Here is a 16,490-nt window from a genome sequence, read left to right on the forward strand (position 1 = left end):
GGGGTTTCATGCACCCCCAGCACTGAGAGATCACAGTGTCTGTGTCTCCCAGCAGAGGGGATATATGGGGCATTCCCATGGCTGGGAGCTCCTCACAGCTGAGGGGGCTCCCAGCTGTGGGAGCTTGCTTCTTGGCAGTGCAGGGGGAGGCCAGGATCAGGTTCCCCCTGTACTGGCAATAAGGTATGATGGGATCTAATGTGTGATCCCACAATCAAGCCTCTTGTCAGGCACATGTGGCATGGCAGGAGGCGTGATTGTGTGGATTGCGCATTAGATCCCATTGCAGGAGGCCTAAGAGTGCAATGGCTGAAAATCATTTATGCCATTCACATTTACTTTCCTCCTTTATAAAATTAAATATGGTGATAATGTCATTTTTACAGTTTATTATTTTCCAGTCATCAAAAGCTTGCTAGTTGTGAAGTGGGACTTCAACGATGGCAAGATGTCAGAAACCTGAATCAAAAGAGGGAAATTAGTACCCTGATTTTGTTACCCTTCTTCTCTTAGCTGTCCTCATAAAAATCATGGGATTTTGCAGCTGTTTATTTAATCTATACAGTATCTTTCTATTTAGACTAGCCGACTGCCCATCAAGAATGACGGGGGCAGGGGAGCAGGCAGGGATGGAGCCTCGTGTCCCTGCGCTGCCATCTGGGCCTGCTCCCCCCTTCCCTCCTGCTGCCTGGGGTCCGGGCCTGATCCCCTCCCCCTCCCCGCCACAGTGGCGGGGGAAGGGGAGAAGCAGGCCTGGGCCCGATGCAGGGGAGAACTGGGCCCAAGGGTGGGGAGAAGGCAGGCCATGGTGGCAGAGGGGGAAGCAGCAGGCCTGGGCTGACCCAGTGGCAGCCGAGGGATGGGAGGAGCGCGTTTGGGACTGATGCAGGGGAGGGGGGATGGGGGAGGAGTGGGTCCAGGCCCAAGCAGGGGAGGAGGTCTGCTCCTCTCTCCCCCAGCCACTGCTGCGTTGGGCCAGGCCTGCTGCTCCCCCACACTGCCATGTTGGGCCCGCTCCCACCCCCTGCGTCGGACCTCGGCTCACTCCTCCCCTTCCCCCGCTACCAGTGCCACCACTGCGGCGTGCCAGCTCCTTCCCCCACCACCACTGGGTCGGCCCTGCACACAGGGATAACAGGAGGGTTTAGGGGCAGGCCAAAGCCAGCACTGGTCCTCTCAATTGCTGTTGCCATTCTGTTTGCTCTGTTGCTGTTGCCTCCAGGAAGCAGGGCAAGGGGACGAGGCCAGCTATGCTGGCCTCACCCCACCGCTCCATTCCCTGTGTACCTGCCAACATAGCGGCACGTTGCCACCTGTCTGAATGCTTCTTCGCACTACCAGAGCCCAAATAAAGTGTTACAGACAGACAGACAGATTAAGGCTTTTACAATATTGAAATAATCAATTTATAGTTTCTACTCTCTTTTCAGCAGGTTTCATTATGGGCTTCCCTACATATACCCTTTTTGGCATTAAAACAGCAATTCTTAAAAAACACCTCTTTAGGTCAACAACCAGCAGGTTACAGGATATTAGATATTACCTAGGACCATAATCTAGGAACGGTTTTGTACAAACTGGGATAGCCATGGATAATCTGGGACAACAGGTAAACATGCATGATATTTAAGTCTAAAAATTAGTGGGATATTGCCTATATATGTTGTACAATGCATTTTTCACTTTGTCACCATATAAAGGGGATGTGTAGATCCATGCTCAAGTGAAAAAAAACACTTATTTGAACATAAACCATTCTTCATCCAATGCATTCATTGCCTACAGCGTATTATTTATTTTTAGTCATACATAAGTGCTTCCCAAAGTGATATATCCTTGCAACTTGTTACAGAAACTCCCACCTATGTGATGTATGCTGTTTTAATTCAAACAAACATAAGAAATTACCTAGTATAGGCAAATAGATATCTCACAGTTAAAACTATGTGAGGTTGTTTTTTAAATTTTTTAATTAAAATATTTCCTGTCCAATTCATCTAATTTCTTTTGCAAGGTTGGTGTGGCTTCTTGCATTTCATTGATAACAGCTAAATACTTTGTAAAGATAATCTATATATTTGCCACACAACTCAGCAATCAAAATGTTGAGCTAGTAAGACTTATTTTCTCCATTCATTTGTCCTTCAAATGACACTTAACTCAATGCTGGACCAAATGTAGAAATTTGGCAACTTGAAAGAGAGAAAGTGAAGCATGAAGTCCATTTTTAATTACACAGTGTGTGTAAAGTAATTTCACAGTGGCATGTGAGCCACTGGAGAAAAAGAGAGATGGGGAGAGAAAGAAAGAGAGAAATGTTAAATGAAAGGAAGGATGGGTTTAAAAAAAAAGAATGCACAAAGACCATGAGAAAAATGTGTCACCAAGTGCCAGGAAATGCCCTCCCTAGTGACCCTACATTTGCAAATTTTGATATGTTTAGAAGGAAATAGTGTATCCTTTGCTGATCTGATATGTCACAGTGGCTGACCTCTTCAGCTAGTTACACATAAACCAGTTTAAGTGATCAGTATCTGGTTTAAACCTGTAACAGAAGAGATGTTCAGTGCACATAAACCAGTCTGAAAATGGCTGAAACCAGTTTGAGATAAACCTGGTTGAATGTAGTATCAGACTTAACTGATCTGTGTCAAACCAGTTTATGCAATGTCTGTCCCAGACTTCTTGCTGGTTTAAGATAAACCAGACTCCCTCAGCATCCTGGCAGGCTCTCTGGGCTGGGTGGAGCTCTCTGCTCCACAGCAGGGCTAGCTCCTCCCCTGTGCTCCCTGGCCGGAGCTCTGGCAGAGACTACAGGTAGGTACAGCACTGTCTGCCTGGCTTTCCTCTGCCCTTCCCTCCCTGCCCTTGCTACTTGCTGGATAAGCATGGATCCCCCTCTCCTTCCTTCCTACCTCCCACTCCACAGACCCTAACCCCATGGACCCTAGGCATGTGGTATGCTAGCTAACATTGAGCGGTGTCTCTGTGTGTGAGTGGCTCCAATTTCACTGGGACAGGCAGATAGAACAGTGACCGCTTAGGGCTTTTTGGAGCTACTCAATAGGTCAGCTGTTGAGCTGTTTAAGAAGAGTTTGAATTAATGGAGAGAGACTGTTGTTTTGCTGATGAGGTGATAAACACTATTATCAGCCCTCTGCTTGTTTGCTCACCTGTCAGTTTGCTGTAGACACTATAAAGAATCAGGGAGAGGGAGATTGAAAAGCTCCATATCATCAACAGATGCATGCATTGCACAACCCCCCATTGCCTCAGAATGCTAGCAGAGGGCTGGAGTTTGGCAGCACTCCCACCCCCTGAGAAGCCAGTAGGGAAAAGCCTGGGATGGTGCAGGCAGACCTGCCTAATAAGAGGTCCTGTTGGGGCCTGGCCATGCCCCGCCCCTAGGCTCAGTACTGTAGAAGGGAAGGGCGGGCTGCTCTACACTCCCAGCTTCTAGCCTGAGCCACTGCAGGCATGTGCCTGTATTTCCTCAGTCCAGAGAGAATGTTTGTCCAGTTACAAACCGGTTCAGCCTAGCCAGGTTAGACTAACCTGCAAAGATTGAATCAATTCAGGCTCAGACTTTTTGAATGTCTGTCCCTATCTTAACAGAACAGAAGTTCAATGCACATAAACTAGTTTCAAAATGGTTGAAACTGGTTTAAGATAAACCTGGTTGAATGTAGTATCAGAATTAACTGATTTGGGTCAAACCAGTTTATAAAACTTCTGTCCCAGACCCCTTCCTGGCACAAGTTAAATCAGAGTCCCAGCATCACAGAATGTTTTGCAGCCCTCAACTGGGCTATACTGTCTTCTCCAAAGAGCAGGGGTGGCCCAGTCCCTCTGCTCCATAGTTGGAGCAGTGAGGGCTGGCTGACAAAGGGGTAGGAGTGGGAGCAAGCCTGGCTGGGGATGCAGCCCAGGATATGGGGGGTATACTGCCCCCCTACCCCCAAGCAAACACCAGCTAGGGTATGGGGCCAGGGAGAGGGTTAAACACCCCTTCCGCCACTCAAACTTACTGCTGGCTGCAACTGTGGGCTACAAATCCCAGAGGCACCTGGAAGCAGGAAGAGGAAGTGATGAGCAATCCTGCAGAGTCCTACTGCTGTAATTCTGGACTGCAAATCCCAGAGACCTTGGGGGCAGCAGGAAGAGGAAGTGACAGAGAGCCATGCTGTAGCACTCCACAGCTTCTTGCCTGAGCCACTGTATGTATGCAGCTGCATTTCCTGAATCAAAGGTAAATGTCTGTTCACTTCTGTTTTAATTTAATCTGTGCAGTTTAGAGTAACCTGCAAAGATTTAATTTATTCAGCCTTGGGCTTTTTGACGGTCTGTATTTAGCCTTCATGAATGTGTCCAAGGTCATGATAGAGTACAATGATAGTTGGACACAAACCTCTCCTCCTCTTGGATACTAACTCATCTTCTTTATTGCTTCTTCATGCAAATTTAGACAGAGGTTTGTAGGCTTTTGGTTACCAAGTACTATATAGCACTTGGTAACCAATGCTTCAAATCTTAAATGCAAGCTCTGGGACAAAGAATGTAGCCTAGTATTCAATTAGCATGCTGATAGTGTCCTAAATGAGAACAGGAGTTTGGAAGAGAACTCAGTACAATCCTCCAATACCTCTGCAGGTAGAGAGGAGGGAACAACCAACAGGCACCAAGAGACCTCTACAACGCCACAAGATAATACAATAATACAAAAGGTGGGGCTACTCCTGGTTAGAATGTATGACTTGCATTGAAACAGCACCTAGAACAGAGAGTCCCATTGTGCCTATGCAAAATAGATTACTTAAGGCACTGATAATTGATACTGACAGGAATCAGGAACAAAGTAACAGGAATCAGGAACAGACTTCCAGGAAGTTTGATGAACAGTTGATTAGGGTGTAAGATTAGCTCAAAGCATACAACAGTTCAAAGTGCTAAGTTTAGGGCATACTTGGTTCATGAGGAGAGAAAAGGCCTTACACATAAATTACACAACTGCCTCCACTGAAAAACTGGGTAGAGAGAAAATCAGTGCTGTGAGATTATAAATAACAGAGTAAACAAATCCCTGGTGAAGCTCACAGTAATGGCTGCTACATGAGAATTTATTTATTCCGGTGCTGGAAAGCTAGACAACGTTCAGTATGGAAGCAGCCATTAGATACTGTACCTAAGTACAGTAAAAAAGCCTGAGGCCAAATCCTTCAATCTCCACAGGTTAGTCTAAACTGCATAGATTGAACCAATAAGCAAGTGAACAGATATTCACTTTTGATCCAGGAAACGCAGCCACATGCTTGTAGCATCCTAGGCCAGAAGCTAGGAGGCATTAGAACATGCCTCCCTGCTCACCTGGAGCAGACAGCTTGGGCCAAGACTAGCCCGCCCACCATGCAAGGGGGGAGAAGGGCTGCAGGGGGAGGTGCAAAGCATCCTGGGATGCTGGGGGACTGTGAGTTAACTTGAATCTGGAGGGGATCTGAGACAGAAGTTCAAATAAACCGATTTAACGTAAATAGGTAAGTCTGATACTATATCCATCCAGGTTGATCTTAAACTGGTTCCAGCCATTTTGGAAATGGTTTATGTGCACTGAATTTCTGTTGTGTTAAAGATTTGAACCATTTCTGATCACTTTTACATTTCTGATACACTTATGTGTACTTTCTGTCGATAGCCTGTAACATCATGCTTTCAAATGCTGATGCAATTTGGATTTCCGTATTTTGCTTAAAAAGAAAATAAGTATCTAGCAAATCAAACACAAAGCATTTATTAAAAGAAGTATTTATGAACAACTATTACACTTAGGACAGAGTTCCTTCTCCCGCTGTGAAATGATGAGGCATTAAAAAAAGTCTTTGGACTTGAAAAATGGAATCATACTGGCTACTTTTCTGCACCTCAGGCTACAATTGAGAGTTGTTACATTCAAAATCAGGCACTATTTCATTTACATACAGATGAAAAATATACAGACAAATATTTATGTAGAATTATACAACCCCAAATAGATGGAATCATTGTAACAATGGTGGAGTTCATATGGTACCACATCAAGAGTGCATACGCATCTTTATCTTTTCCTATGACTTTTATAAAGAATTGTACTTCACAAGAATATTAGTAGTTTCAGTGCTATATCTGTGGAGTATTGAAACATCAGAAAAGTTGATCCCTTTCTCTGTCTCAGTAAATTCAGCCAAGCCTAGAAAATGTGTCTATCACAATTGATTTATATTTGTGATGTGTAAGCCTAATCTCACCTGTCATGGTGTCTTTCCTGGAAGTGTGTTCTCCTTTATTTCCATGGTAAGTGGCATTTGTTCCAGTTGATTCATAGTCTGTTTTCCTTTCTTTTAAATTGATCATTTCCCGAGGTGAGGCAGGGGCACTTACTAGATAATAAAAACAAAATTATTTTTCTCTACTCATGTTACTGAATAACCTCTGAGATAGCTAATGTACTAATAGTTACATTTATTAGTATACAGTAATTAAGGTGAGTGAAATGCATAGATGACAGAATGAATTTGGGAGGAGGTTAGAAGAGCTTCTGTTTCAAATGTAGGAGAAACGTATTTCTTTTGAATGCATTTCTGCATTTTTGTCTGCATATTTTGATTTACAGTTTTGTTTACAAGCACCATCTGACATGATCATACTAGAAAAATATTTGCAAGAAAACTATACTTTTTGCTTTCACTTTTCTGTTTCTTTGTGAATCTGTCAATATTTTACATCATAGGCAGTTTCATTTTTCCCTACATAGTCAGTTTTTCCCTTATTGAAAAGCCATTTATAAGCATCAACCGAGAGAACCAAAACTGTTATTAAAAGTTTCCTCATGTCATTACTTAAATATTAACAGGAACTGTGTAATGGTAATGAGAAAAATTTAATCTTCATGGAAAACATACAGATAAATGCTCAATACGTGAAAATAATTGAAATAATCTGATGTTGGTAATATGGTTATAATGATTCCTATATACAGCAACTACCATTAAAAACCCAGCATCTACAAAACTACTTGTTACAAATAATTTGTATTTGATGTGTTCTAACATTTCTGAGATTTCTTGTCAAACTGCTTTTCAAATGCATGTTTGCCTAGACTGGAGTAATAGCATTTACTTAGGTAAAGCGACTAGAAAATTCTTAAAGATGATCACTATTTTTAAATACATGATTTTCTGGGCACTTCTATAGTGAGTGCTGACCACTAGAATTTAGGGAATAGTTATATTAATGTTTTATGACAAAGTGTTATTAATAAAATTAAGAAATGTTACTTACTGAGTTATTAATTAGGACATGTTAATATAGTTGTTAGACTTATTTCCCCAAAGTTAAGTTTAAAAAATAGAAAGGTTTTTCTTTCAGACAATTACCAGTTTTGCATTCTTTCTTAAAAAGGTAAAAGAGGTTGGATTATATGTGAACCTAAAATATTCACCTCTCCCAAAATTTAGCATCAAAACCCTGAACAAAATGAAGGCCATAGCAAATTCTCCTCAGGTATTTTGTATTCTGCACAAATCCACTTTTTGGTAATTTGCGGCATCCATTAGGGGTGTGCAAAGCAGGTCCTATTCAATTCAGATTCGGCCAGAATCGGGGACAATGATTCAATACGTTGATTCATCTCACTGTCCCCGATTTGATTTGGTTGAATCCGAATCTAAATATTTGATGCTGATTTGGAGAGTCAGTGATTTGGACACAGACACAGCTTTAAAAGTTTTTTCTACATACCTTGAGGTAGCAATATGGCTTGTGTTCGTTATGATACTGGGGTGCACAGGAGTGCGGGGGGCACTTCCACATGTTTGGTGGTAAACCTGGAAGTGGACTTCTGGTATACTTTTGGGTCTGCTGGGGAGCATGCAGGCCCCTCCCCCCCCGCCCAGAACCCCTGTGTGCCTGCCTGGTCTCCAGTTGGTGTTCATGTGCCACCTTGGCGCGTGTGCCTGAGAGCCACCATGACGTGGGCATTAGCTCTCCCTGAATGAACCCACAGTCTCCCTGGGAAAAGCCCTGAGACTCGTCTACCACAACTTAGATGGTAATTTCAGGGGTGGGCTTCCCCTCAGTGGGCTCACTCAGATACACTGCGACCCTCAGTGGGTCTCTGTGGGGCTCTGCCTCCCCTACACCCCATCCACATGCCAGCCTTCGCAATGACTGCCACTGTTCCCCAGCTCGCCTTCTGGTGTCACCTCTCTCCTGTCAAGATGCTCCGGACTGCTTTGACTAGGTCTGCCCTTTGACTGTCATCTACCACCCCTCCTCTCTCTTGAAGCATTGTCTTTGCTGCCCCCCAGCCCTTACTTCAGGGCCTTTTGGGGTGCCCCTGTCCTGGCTTCAGAGTCTCTTGGGGCTAGTCCTCAAAGGGGTATCCAACAGCCCCTTCATAACCGGGTCGATAAGAGGAAAATAAAAAGGAAAGAAAAAAAACAAGGCTTTCACCCTTGATCCAGGGCAGTGTCTGGTCTACCCCTTTTCTTACAGTCTTCGGTGTCCCTCGATGTGTTCCCCTGCTCTTGCCTCTGCTGGAGGCTCTCCCTGGTGCCCCGCTCGGAATCCCTCAGCGTCCCCTGGCGTAGCAGCTGCCTGGTGGGAGAAGTGCCTCCAGAGTCCTTCCCCTGCAACACTCCCCCTGTGTCTCCCTTGGTGCCAGCTTTTATCCTTGCTAGGCAGCCTTCGGGGATGACGTCACTGGCTCATGCCGGCTCAAGCTGGAAGTAGGTGCAGCTCACAAACTGCACAGCCATTTGGAGCAGGTGCATCGTGTCCGCTCTTCCATTACCTGAAACAGGTCAGTTTGCCCTGGTCTCGGGGCTTTTTATGGTGGGGAGGGCTGTCCTGTACCCTGGCCCGCTATGGGGGGGAGGTCTCCCTTCTCCCAGTGCTTATCTTCCTGGGACACCCCGGCTTGGCAATCGGCCACGGGGAGACCTCAGGTGCCTCCCCAGACCCAGGAGGCACCAGTCACTGAGCCACTGGGGCATGGAGAGCCCCCTGGCACACTCCCCAGTGGACCCAGAAGTGGATCAGAAGTAGTTCTGTCCACTTCTGGGTCTGCTGCCGAGCGTGCTGGGGAGCCCCCCACACTTCTGTGGGGCACTCCATGCACCCCAGTATTGCAGCACTCACAAGCCCTTGCTTCCTAGAGGTATGTAGAAAAAACATTTAAAGTTGTGTCTATGTCCAAATCTCCAAATCTCTCTGAATTAATTTGGAAGGTTCCGATTTGATTCAAAGCGATTAAAGGGTCCTCTGATTCAATTTGGATATGGAGATTCAGCCATTGAATCGGGCCAAATCTCCGCTGAATCAAAACAGGGATAAAAGCTTCACAGAGCCTTAGTATCCATTCCCCAACTCAATACATCAACTGATTTTTGTTCTACCAGGAAAAATAAATTGTGGTATATTCTTTTCCATTACTATTGGTCATATGTACTTTTACATGGATTAAATCAATCTGGTTTTAAGAATTTTTCTTTTTACCCATTCAAAAGCACAATGAGTCTTCAAAGGAACAAAGAGCGAGAAGGATTTATTTTTTCCTGGACTAGCAATGAAGTGGGGTTTGTTCCTCTAGTGGTAGGTCCCTGTTGGTCTCATGAGACAATAGAATTATGCCAAGTGAGACATCAATTCGCTGATGTAATTCTTGCTTGAAAGATAAAGCAAAGCTCGAATGACCTCTCCATGTTGTGAAAGTTTGGGCAGTGTATATGGAGAAAGTGAGCTGCCTGCACACCAATGTCCCTGGGCTGCTCCTGAGGGGGGTGGGGGGTGCAAATTGAGGTGACTGACCGCTTGGCATTCCCCCCCGCTGAATCTGCCACTGGCTTCCTCACATCTGGGGGTGGGGCCCCATATAGGATGATTTGTCCGGGGCCCCGCACCCTGCTTGGATCGTCTCTGAATGTTTCCCTCTCAAACTTGCTGGTTTAATCCAAAGGAAAGGTAGGTTCCAATATGTATGGAACCAGCTTGGTTGTAGGAGCTGCTGGGCGGAAATGGTTTCATGCAGAAGAACACCTTCTAGTCTTACCCCTGGAATGGGAAATGCCTCTAAGAAGTTGTGGAATTGAAGTCTACTCCATGATAGGGTAGACCGGGCTCTTTAATCCCACAGTTAATGACAGTCAGTCTAGGAGCAGAGCCCTGATAGATAGACAAATAGCAGCTGCTTTTAATACGGTGCTGATTCAACATCATCACAACATAGGCAGTCAACAGGGGGCTGGAAAGGGCTATTAGGTCCCTCCTTCTCACCTCCAATCTAAATTTTCTCTGCTGCTATTGCTCCAGCTAATAGCAGGCTTTTTGCTGTTTATAAATCAGGCTCTTAATATGGGGAAATCATTGGTTTAGCAGAAAAATAATCAAACTTAATCTCTTTCTTTTGCTATCCAGCTGGAAATCCCAAAGAAAAAACCCTTAATAATAAATAAAACTGCTTAAGGTGTAGAAATATTATCAGAAATGTACTTAATTCTAGGCAGCTTCACTTTTGTGTTTTTAGATCTAACTAGAAATCAGCCAATCTGTCACCAAGGGATATTCACGGTTAAATCTCTATTAAAGGGATGTCGATAGAATTGTTCTCCCTGAATGCAGCCAGTGAGACAAAGCTCTTGTATTGGCCTGGTACACTTGATGAGGTCTCTGGTGGTAAAACAATTTTGACTGCTGATCATTCCATGGCAAAACCCTCATGACTGCACTCCATGCTTACTCCAGCTGGGAGCAAACCAGCATCAAGCACAAGGGTATTTGGAGGGAACTGAACATCTGTTAATGTGATCTTCCTAAGTCTTTTGTAGCTATTTTGCCATTTTCAATGCAACAAAATTCACAAGTTGCATTAACCAATTCCCTTTGTAAAGAGAAGCCTCTGGCTAGAAGTGCTATGCCAACAGCTACTGCACAACCCTTTCTTGTACAACACCTGCACTTTGCCAGCACCTTCCCTTGTAGTTATTTATCCCCAAATATCTCAGGAATCTCACTAAGTCTGTCTTTAGAGACAGGAGATTTGACCCAAGATAGAGAGATTCAATAAAAAAGGTATAAGCTCCCTTCAGAACAATTCCAACATGCACAAAACGAGGCCACCAAACGTTGACATATCAAAGTTTTTATGGGACTATCTTTCAAAAGGCAATGTAGATTTGCACCTTATAGACTAATTAAATCACACACACACATAGCAGGGAACAACACTGAGGGAAATATATCAAGCATATTAAGACTATGCTTCCTGTAAAGCTACAGTGTTACCAAAAACAAATGAGCCATTTTTTACCTTTTTTATGGTTAAATTTTCTCAGAGCTCAGCTCCCATTTGGATGTGGACAGAAGTGGCCAGATTTCCAAAATCTCAGCATGCTGAGGATTTTTTTTTAGACAAAGTGGCCCCAAAGTGCATACTGAATTTATGAATAAAACCACATTGGACCCGGTTTCCTCTGTACGCTTGGTTTCAATTCTAAATTCACCCCAGGTATAAATATGTACAACTCCCACCACCGAACTAAATAAGGACTGTATGTGTATTGAAGACAGGCTTTTATAATAATAATTAGCTATTTTAGATATGTAAGTCTGAGCAAGACTTAGGAGAGATGCTAAATATAATCACTTGAATAGCACCAGGAGTTTTCTACAAATATTGGCATTTACTTTTCTGTATCAGAAGAGATCCCCATGTTTCCTCTCAAGACAGATAGGCAGAGGCCAAAAACTTTGGCCCTTTGGCACATGACGAAAAAAGCCAGGGTTACGTTTCTCAGTCCATGGAATGAAGTTGTGGAATGTTTTACATCCACACACAGCTAAACAATTTGGGTGAAAAAAAATTAGCAGGATATTTTAATGAAAAGCAGAGAAACATTTTGACACATTCTTTTCTAGCCAACTTTTATATATCCATAACAGGTTCAACTCAATAGCTATTTTTAGCATACTCCAATTAATATATCAGTAGGGCTGGTCAAGTGTAGACATTTTGGCTATTTTGTTGATCACAGACCAGAATGTTGAAGGACCACTGGTTAATCAAACCTAGCTCCTTGTTCAGAAAATGACACAAGCACTTAATTTAAAAAATAGTAACTTGCACTGCATGATCAGGAAGTGAAGAGTGACAAGTCTGGTTTATTAAATAGTAGGTCACTTAAGAGTTCTGCCTTGACTTGCTAGCATTCAAGGTCAGGAGTGAAATCCTGCCTCCCCTTAATTAAAAGGGAGACCTTTTACTGCCTGTAGCAGGGCTAAAAGATGTCACCCCAAGAATTTATCAAAAAGCATCACAAAAATGGATAGAAAAAAATCAAACCAAGTCAAGTACTTTACCTCAGTTCTGATCAAAGAAACTAAGGCAGAAACTGAACTAAAACTAGCTACAAGAATCAAGGACAACAAGAAGTCCTTCTTTAGCTACATGGGAAGTAAAAGGAAAACTAATAGGAGTGTGGGGCCGCTGCTCAATGCCTCAGGTTACCTGGTCACTGCCACTCAGGAAAAAACAGAACTCCTAAACGACTACTTTGCCTCAGTCTTTCACAGGACCAAGGGGAACAACACGCCAGGTAGGGCACAGAACAAGCAAGGCAGGATTGACACCATTCCCACCATTGCCATAGAACTGGTGTACGATCAAATAAAGAAATTAGATGTATATAAATCAGCAGGACTGGATGAATTCCACCCAAGAGTGCTACAAGAGTTGGCTAAAGTAATCGCAGAGCCCCTGGCAAAGGTCTATCAAAAATCATGGGCCTCTGGAGAAATCCCAGAGGACTGGAAGAGGGCCAATGTTGTGCCTATCTTCCCTTAATTTCATTCCCTAGAAATGCAATGTCATCCAAAACACCCAATCAGCTAATCAGAATATGGCTTTGAAATGTGCATCCCTCACCAGACTGCAACAGGACAGCATGTAGCACACAGCTTCAAAGGAGGCTAAGGCATCAAAATCCACATTATTTCACATACTCCTCATCATGTTAAACATGCTGCTTCTTGTACACAATCAAATGACAAGACATAACCGCCTCTCTGTTCCCTGCAGGAACTACATCCATCCTCCTACACCAGAACAACAGCTTTCTAGCAATTATTCAAATCCAGAAGTGGACTCCTGCAGAGATTTTATTAGAAGCAGGCATAAAACTGTCTGCTAATGGTAGACTGAAAAGTGGTACTAGGGTTTTCACTACTTACTCTGAGAGAGAAGCCCCATATATTAGTCAAAGAAAGACTCCTTCCTTGAACCACAGAAATGGGAGCTACTTAGGGCAAGATTTTGAAAGGAGAAGGGTGGGGGGAGGCACGGGGAAGAGAGAGAGAGAAATCACTCGTGTCTTCCAACTTGTCACATTCTCAGCTCCAATTTCTAGGCAGGAAAGAGTGTCCCAAGAGTTCCCCCACCCCAACCTTGTATAATTGAGATCCTCCACCCCCAACTCCCCCAGTACAAATGGCAGGGGGTGGGGGCAGGAAATCCATAAGAGGTAGTCAGGTGGAAAGCAGCAAGAAAACTACCTATGGAGGTTGCTGGGAGTCTCCGGGCTGGCAGGGGTACCAGCTGCAGCCCCAGCTCTGGTGCTGGAAGAGTGGCGGTGGCATGGGCCACACCGCTGGAGCAGATATGGGGGGCAGTGCCCACCCTGCAATCCACAGGCTGCCCATGGTCTGGGGGGCTTTTGGGAGGTCTTATGGAGGGTTTCCCCACCTCGCTCAGTATGAGCTCTGTGTGCTGTGGGGCGGGGGGTGGGGGGTTGTTTTACCCACTCCTCAGTGTGCACGGGCCCCTCGGTGGGACTTTTGGGGGTCTCTAGGATGACTCCCCCTAGCCCAGAGTGTCAGTTCTTCCTGCAATGCTGGGGCTGGGGCAGGGGGGCTGCAGGTGAATTCCTGCTGCCCTTCAGGTTTTACCCACTCCCCCGAGTCTGTCTGGGACCCTGGCACAGCTATGTGGGGTCTCATGGGGGTTTCCCTTCCCCCCAGTGCAAGGCTTCCCTTGCAGGCTCCGCAGAGCAGAGCTGGCATCGCTGCCTGTAATGCAGTCGTGGGGTGGGGAGATTGGTTCCCTGGTTCCTGCATTTGCATCCTCTTTTCCCATCCTGGTGGTATGTTTTGAATAAATAAAAAAATAAAACATATACAGACAAAGATGCTTATTTTTATTTTCACAGACTCAATATTTCATGGACTTAACATAGACATTGGATTTATGACACATTACAACCTGCCTGACATCTGATTCATCACCAGGTACCTGCCTGACCCCACCTCTTACGTTCTTCTTTTTCCCGAACCTTTCCTCCCCGCCTCCCTATTTGTTCTGCCTTTTGTCTTCCTGATTTCCTCCTTTTCCTTTTTGTTTGAGAGTCTCTCTCACCTTGTACTATTATCACTGTCCTGTTTCCCTTAGGCCTTTTTCCCCCTGCTTTCCTCCCTCTCTATTCCCTGTTTTACTTTTGCAGTCTATCACTGCTGTCTCGCCTCGGGGCAGTGGTGGCAGGACCTGGCTCACTGATGAGCCCGGCCCCATGGGGATAAGCAGCTCCCCTCCCCTTGCTGCCGGCTGGGGCCCACGGGCCGGCCCTGCCCAGCTCGCCTCTCCTCTGCCCCACTGCTGCCGCCGCCACCACCGCCGCCGCAGCTCCATGCTCCGCGGCGGCAGTGGCTCCGCGCTTCGCAGTGGTGGCAGCTCCGTGCTCCATGCTCCAGAGTGGTGGCGGCAGCGCCGGCGCCGGCTCTGTGCTTCACAGCGGCGGCAGTGCTGCTGCCTCGGGCCAGATAAAATGGCTTGGCAGGCCACATGGTGGCCCACAGGCCGTATGTTGGACAAGCCTGAGCTAACCAAAGAGAGAGAGAGAGAGAGAGAGAGGGTGTCTAGGAATGGGAGGACTGGAGCAGCCTGCACTTTCCTCAGACAGAGATCACCCTAGGGTTAGGAAGGCACAAGGACCAGAGGAAATGGGGTGGTGGCAGACTGAACATCTGTACTGCTTCCTCTCCTGGAATCATTTCTAGCAGTGGAGATTTTCCACCACTAGAATTGAACATTTGTATGAAGCCAGTGGGTACAACAGCACTAAGACTTTTCACTTTCCCAATCAAACACTCATAACTGGTGAGAGCACGTGAAAAATACTGAATGGACAGTTACAGGAAGACGTTCCCTTGAATACTCTACCTGCTCACTATTTCTACAAAACTTACTCATAAAAAGCATTCAGTGTTTAAACAGGTAAACTTGATAAGAATGAAAAATGTTTTTCACACATTTCCATCATGATTAATAATGCATCCAGATGTCACTGACAGTGCTCAATGATGGAGACCGACATTGATGGATTACATCTTTATTTACTTAAGCCCTGTAATCATGGTCTTACCTGAGCGATTGTTAGGAGACATGCGCACAGGAGAGATGGAGGGTGTACGTGATGAAGAGTATGGTCTTTGCCGATCCCTCTCTATTGTTGAAGATGAGGCTACGAAGTGATACTGTGACCATCCATCCTGCATAAGGGCAACATCAAACATTGGGACATGTGTCAGTGAAAAAGATTCAGGTGTACAATACACTAACTTATGTAAAGGAAATATTGAATTTAGCCAGTGTTTTTGCTACTTATTATGAATAAAAATTAGTAAGTACAATAATCACGAATTAGATCACCACAGTCGCTATATTTTCCAAAGCGAGGCTACTTCACTCCTCATATTTACTGAGTGCCGAATGTGCTCAGCCTTGCCAAGATATAATATGGGGCTCAGGCCCTGCAGTGATGTACCAACTAAAATAACTGAGACAAAAAGAAAGCACAGCACTTGCAGGCTACTCAAAATGATGGAAAAATTGAACACAATATGTTTTATTACTCTTCTTCCATTTTCATTCTACAGGTTTGCCATACTTCTAATTTTCACATTTTGATTAAATTCCATGAAGCTGGCAATCTGGCAGTGAAAATATGCAGTCACAAAAAACTTGGCTTTTTTTACAGTGAAAATGCTTTCTGCCTGAAAATAATTTTCAATGTAAAGGTTTTCAATATTTTTGTAACACAGTAAGGCTTCAGACTTCATTTTTGCTATATTTCATACACCTCTAGTCCTTTCAATATACCTTTTTATTCAGAAACTGGAAAAACAGAGTTGGTTCATTGTAGTATTCCATTATTATAACATGGTGCCCATTTTCCTTGCCAAGTTTTCTCCAGGGTATACATACACACACAACCAAAACTAAACCAAACCAAAAACAAAAAACAAAATACCGCACAAAGCTAAATGCCCTTTGTATTTAAACTTGAAATATCTGGTAACATAAACATTTCTAAGTTAGCTGCTGCTGCTGCAGTTTGTACTTGAATGAAACATAAGAGCTCCCACAGCTGCTTTATATTTTGATGTAACATAACCTGATCTAATATAATGTA

General features: G+C 44.5%; 1 protein-coding gene across 7 annotated transcripts in view; it reads right to left on the reverse strand.

The window, feature by feature from the left end:
* The window catches only part of CTNND2 (catenin delta 2), a 1,263,346-nt gene that overhangs the window by 9,264 nt on the left and 1,237,592 nt on the right, over window positions 1-16,490 (reverse strand). For 6 of the 7 annotated variants that reach the window (XM_019483895.2, XM_019483890.2, XM_019483893.2 and 3 more), the window contains 2 exons: window positions 15,441-15,567; window positions 6,279-6,410 (listed from right to left, as the gene is read on the reverse strand). In XM_019483895.2, coding sequence (XP_019339440.1) covers window positions 6,279-6,410; window positions 15,441-15,567 — 259 coding nt within the window. The remainder of the gene's footprint in view (window positions 1-6,278; window positions 6,411-15,440; window positions 15,568-16,490) is intronic. The other variant, XM_059728600.1, reaches the window with a different exon arrangement.

The sequence above is a fragment of the Alligator mississippiensis genome, chromosome 5 (genome assembly GCF_030867095.1).
Source record: "Alligator mississippiensis isolate rAllMis1 chromosome 5, rAllMis1, whole genome shotgun sequence".
In the NCBI taxonomy this organism is placed as follows: Eukaryota; Metazoa; Chordata; order Crocodylia; family Alligatoridae; genus Alligator; species Alligator mississippiensis.